General features: G+C 39.8%; 1 protein-coding gene across 5 annotated transcripts in view; it reads left to right on the top strand.

Annotated features, from left to right (window-relative positions):
- Window positions 1-5,445, top strand: part of KCNIP4 (potassium voltage-gated channel interacting protein 4) — a 979,993-nt gene that overhangs the window by 869,340 nt on the left and 105,208 nt on the right. Inside the window, exon 2 of one of the 5 annotated variants that reach the window (XM_011365138.1) lies at window positions 3,125-3,226. The exons of the other annotated variants lie outside the window; for them this stretch is intronic. Coding sequence (XP_011363440.1) covers window positions 3,125-3,226 — 102 coding nt within the window. The remainder of the gene's footprint in view (window positions 1-3,124; window positions 3,227-5,445) is intronic. 5 annotated transcript variants of the gene reach the window in all.

Here is a 5,445-nt window from a genome sequence, read left to right as displayed (position 1 = left end):
CATTGTTATAACACATTATAAGGAGTTTGGATTATGTTATCTTAATGTGTGTTATCTATTCTTCTAGAAGGCATTCCATAGTTGCTAGGAATTCCTTTTGCTCTTGCCAACTTTAGTTCTATTATTTGTTAAGATAGGTCAATTTTAGTCTTATATTGAGTTATAAGGTGTGGCCCTTACTCTAGGAAATAACCCTTACTCCAAAAATATAGTCTTTCTGAACTCTCTAGTGAATACCAGAGGTGATTAGTACAGTTTCTTTCTTTCTTTTCTTATTTTTTCATTTCTTATTATTTTTTTTTCCTCTCAGCAGTAAATGACTTCTACCTCCATTTAATTTTCAGACCTACAGCAGCTTCTGTCTGCTCAATATTATGGAGTCTGACACTGAGTATACATCACCCAGACCCTGGCCAATGACAGTATTAGTCAGAGTTCTCCGGAGAAACAGAACCAATAAGATATACACAGATATATGGAAAGAGATTTCTTATGAGAGACTGGCTCACACAATTACAGAGCTGAGATGCCCCACAATATGCCATCTGCAAGCTGGAGGCTCAGGAAAGCTGATGGTATATTTCTAGTCCAAACCTGAAGGGCTGAGAACCAGGAGAGCCAATGTCTAGGGCAGGCAGAGATGGTTGTCTCAACTCAAGCAGAGAACAAATTCTCCCTTCCTCTGCTTTTCTGTTTTGTTCAGACCCTCAGCTTATTAGATAGTGGTTACCAGTGCTGGTGAAGGTGATATTCTTTATTCAGTCTACCAATTCGATTGCCAATCTCTTCTAGAAACACCCTCACAGACATACCCCAAAATAATGTTTTACCAGCTATCCGGGCATCCCTTAGCCTGGTCCAAATGACACATAAAATTAACTATCTCTATGACCTACAATTAATCCTCACACAGATCCGCCCCTCTGTCACTCATACCAGTTCTCTCATCTCCAACACTCTCTCCTGTGACTTCCAGGCACTTTGAGAGCTGTGCATCAGTCCCATGCCAGTGGCCACCACGAGTCAGAAGGTCAGAGTCTTTGGCTCTCAGTGCACCATCCATGGTGCTATCATGTCAGGCTTGAGCATCATCTGTCTGAGGAGTTCAGCTTATGTGGACCTTACAAGGTGGGATCCTCATGCTTATTGGCCCCTGCAGATGGGGGCTGACATTTGTGGTTTTGGGCATTCAGGTCACACCCTAAGGGCGTTCCCTTATGTGCCTATTGATATTACTGTCATGTCTCCCAAGGAATTCATCTTGTAAAGTTTCAAAAGTCCTCAATTCTTTATGCTCTTTACAAATGACATCGAGGTTTGCAGTGACTTGAAAAGAAGAAGCAGATACCCTGCTTTAGGAGCTAAAGCAACACTCTGATGTCCTGAGATGTTAACAAAGGAGATAGCACTTTGATGGATGTTTTCTGGAAATCGAATTTATTTTATTTTACAAGTTTGAAAGCTTACTTTGATACTAATCTAGGAAATAAAATCAGGTCTTCTTCTGGTATCGAAAGTGAATTTATTCACTCATTCGTCAGAGATATGCTTATCTCCTCGCATGTGCCAGACGCTAAACAAGCACTTAGGATATCAAGTGAACAAGACATTCACACCAAGTAAGTGTGAAGAGCGGGGGTGGGGACTATTTTGTGAGTTCCAACAAAGGCAAGGAAGGTAGCATGGCCATGGCCGATGACTGATGGTCCATTAGGAGTAATAGGGAAGGCAGTAGAAAATGCTTTCAGAATGAGACAGAGCCAGATCATGCATGGACTGGGATCCACGGTTGGAAGTATGAATTTTTTCAAAGGATAACGTGAAGGTGTTAAAGGGATTTTAAGCAGGAAAATGATCTGTTTTCATTTACGTATCTACTAGTATACTATCACCTCCTGACACACACGCGTGCGCGCGCGCGCACACACACACACACACACACACACACACCAGAGATCTATGCGTGCGTTTAGCCAACGGATACTAATGTGGGGTGAAGCAGCCCCAAAGAGAAATAGATCAGCAAACTTGTGGTCAGGACTTTTTATAATTTCGAGATGGGAATTGTAAAATACAAAAGCAGCAAGCGATACAATCACCAGCCCATATCATAAAGACGGTCTAACCCCAATTTAAATTGGTCCTTTAGTTGTTGCTTTATATTCAAAACCTTCTAAACTGTAGAAGCACCGCACCCTAACTGATTGCACTACTAGAGCTCCCCAAACCTTCTAAACTGATTTGAAGGAAGCAATATATTTATTACACATACAAATTCAGGCTCTAGGCACTCAGAGTGAGTAAGCTCTTGCTGACTAGGACAGTTGTGGCTCCTGACACCAACAGTTGTTTCAAGTGTTTGCGTGTTTGCCCAGTGGGTCACTAGTGGTTTCTCTGAGTCCTCCCCAACAATCTGAAGTCACAGATACTGCTCCGTCTGTTCCTGGGTTAACATTTTGCAAACACACGCTGCTTCTTTGGGCATTACTCTGCTTGAATAATTCTGTTCATTAATGTCGACACCTGAAAAATGTGAAGGACTGTCTCGTCTCTGGGCATGTCAGCTTATGCTGATGGAGCTGCATATCAAGGACATCTATTTTGTCACTTTCAGGGAAGGCAAAGGTACTAACAGGTGATTGTGGTGTGAATGATTTATGCAGAGCCTCTATCTCCTCAGTAATCAAAGATGGGGAGTGATGAGAACAGAAAATTATCATGTGGGCCCTTCATGCTGGTTTGAATATTGAAATTTCAATCCAGTTAACTCCTTCGGTGGTATTTGTTTTATTCCCTATCTAAGACCAAAAACATCTACCGCATTTTACTTTTGCTACTCGAAAGATATACTTGCATGATTCTGTTTTCACTTGCTAGTCATTACCTTTAACGCAACATAAGGAAAAGTTTTGAAAAGAAACCCTAAAAAAAAATGAGAAAAACAGAGGGGGAGAAAAGGATGTTTTTTTTCTCCCTTCTGGGGTCCCTAACCTACTGCCTGTGATTGCCTGAGCGGATGGCCGAGTCCAGATCCTGCCTGCCGGGCGTCCTCTGATAAACCGCGCCGCCCGCCCCAGTTTCTCTTTGAAGACGGCCGTGACAGAACACATCGCGTATCTTCTAGGTTTCCTCTACGCCCAGAACAGCACCAAGCGCAGCATCAAAGAGCGGCTCAGGAAGCTCTTGCCCTGCTCAGCCGCCAAAACGTCGTCTCCTGCTGTTCAAAGCAAGTTCCCTTTTCTTCCCCCCCAAACTGTTTACTTGTTCTGTTTGTTTAGGTCTGCATGCATTGCAGTTCTCTGCTTCTAAAAAGAATCAATACATTATATCCTACAAAACCAACTCTGTTGATATACTCCTGGTTACCTAAACGTCCAGAGGAACTTTTGTGTGATGATGAGGCAGGTGCATCCTGTTTGGCAGGTAGACAGGCAGCACCGCATTCGTGACAGGAGTCTAGGCTTCAAAACATTTGAAGATTTTGTTTGATCTGAGGGGTAAGGACTAAAGTCAGATAACTCTTGGATTCCCGTTGCCTAACTTGTAAGCGGAACAGCTGTATCATTTAAAAGTATATTATTACCTTGTAAACTTCTTGACTCGCATACATGCATTTGGCATTGTAACTTAGATACTTCCAAACTTCAGAAATATCATCGAGTTCAAAAAACTACTGTAAAGTAGAAAACATTTACACAAATGTGACTTTCTTTTTTGCTTAATTTCTACCTGTATCAATCAGGGTTCTCTAGAAAAACAGAACCAATATATGCATATACATTTGTATATGTATACATGCTTATACACAGAAACATGCACATACATATACATATGCACATGTACAAACATATACATACATATTCATATTCATATACATATACATCATTTACATACAAACACAAACAGATATAAAAATATTTATTTTAAGGAATCGGTTGACGTGACTGTGGAGGTTGGCAGGCTGACAGGCTGGAAACTGAGGCAGGATGTGATGTTGCAGTCTTGAGACAGAATTCCTCATTCTCCAGGAAACCTCAGTTACTGCCTCAGTCTTTTCGGTTGATTGAATGTGGTCCACCCACGTTATCCAGGGGAATCTTCTTTACTGAAAGCCAACTGATCGTAGATTTCAATCCTGTGTGCAAAATATCTTGACAGTAACTGAAATTAGTGTTTGATTGCATAAGTGGGTGCTCTAGCCTAGCCAAGTTGACACATAAGACTAATCATCTTACTCTCCATTTTCTCTTTCTCTCCAATTGTGTGCCATTCTTAAGGAGTAGAAAAAAGAGGATCTCTAAAGGGAAACCCTTTTTTTTCTTTCTTAAGATGCTATAGATAATTTACAATGACACTTGACAAATACTCTATGTTCACAAATATTTTTTAAGACATGATTTTTTTTCAAGCAAGTGTTAGAATCAGACAGACGAGGTGGTATTCTTTGCCAGTGAAGAAGCAAAATACTAAGAAGCTAGGTGAGACATTTTAGGTGAGGGCTCTAACTCAGGTCTTTATCTACTCTCTTTATATTTGGCCACACCGTTTTGTAGGAACTGAGGGACTCATATAATGATTTGAAAATGTGAATGCCCTAAAATTTCACGAGTGTCCACAAAAGAAATGGAGAAAATATAGAACGTACCTCAAAGAACCCAATACACCCAGTCAAAAGTCCCAGAATAGAATAGTAATTTATTTCAGTGGCACTGACCAAAGGTAATATATCATCATCATAAGATTTAATTAATTCACTTATTCATTCAACACATATTTATAATATGTCAGTTCCTGTTCCTGCACTGGGAGGGAGAGTAGTAAATAAAACAGTGTTTAAAAAGCCCTGACTTACTAGAACATTCCGTGGAGAGAGGGGATAAGATTACTTTTATTAGTAATAATCCTATATACAAAATAATGAAAATTATGGTTGAGGAATATTGCTTTGATTTTTTTTCCTTTGTTGCACACACGTGCACAAACAAAACATACATGTCATTGGCAACCTAGAAGGCCATGATCAAGAACAATGCCAAAACCCTAGTCCTATATGATAGTGAAGCTGTAGATATTTTTATTGCTAATTTACAATAAATTAGTGAATGCTGGTTGTTATAACCATTGCTTTTATCCTTTCGAGTTGGAAGCAAAATTGCCAATTTACCAGATATTTACCAGCAATATAGTCGTTTGTACAAAGCAGACCAGTAAAATGTAACTTTCAAATGGATCTCTATATACACACAGGGAAGAACGAAATTATCATGCCTTCTTAGTGCTCTTCCTGCACCAATATTTGGTAAAGCCCACAAATAAATGTTCATAGAGGATGCATGGCAATGTTTAACCCGAGTGTCAGGAAGAAGTAAGGACATTTCTTGAAAGACAAAAAAGGGAAGATATGAAAAGATGAACAAAATAACACTAAAAACTGATATTTTTGTA

The sequence above is a fragment of the Pteropus vampyrus genome, unplaced genomic scaffold (genome assembly GCF_000151845.1).
Source record: "Pteropus vampyrus isolate Shadow unplaced genomic scaffold, Pvam_2.0 Scaffold5, whole genome shotgun sequence".
NCBI lineage: Eukaryota > Metazoa > Chordata > Mammalia > Chiroptera > Pteropodidae > Pteropus > Pteropus vampyrus.
Note: the sequence above shows the minus strand (reverse complement) of the source record. Positions and strands in the feature narration are given on the sequence as shown.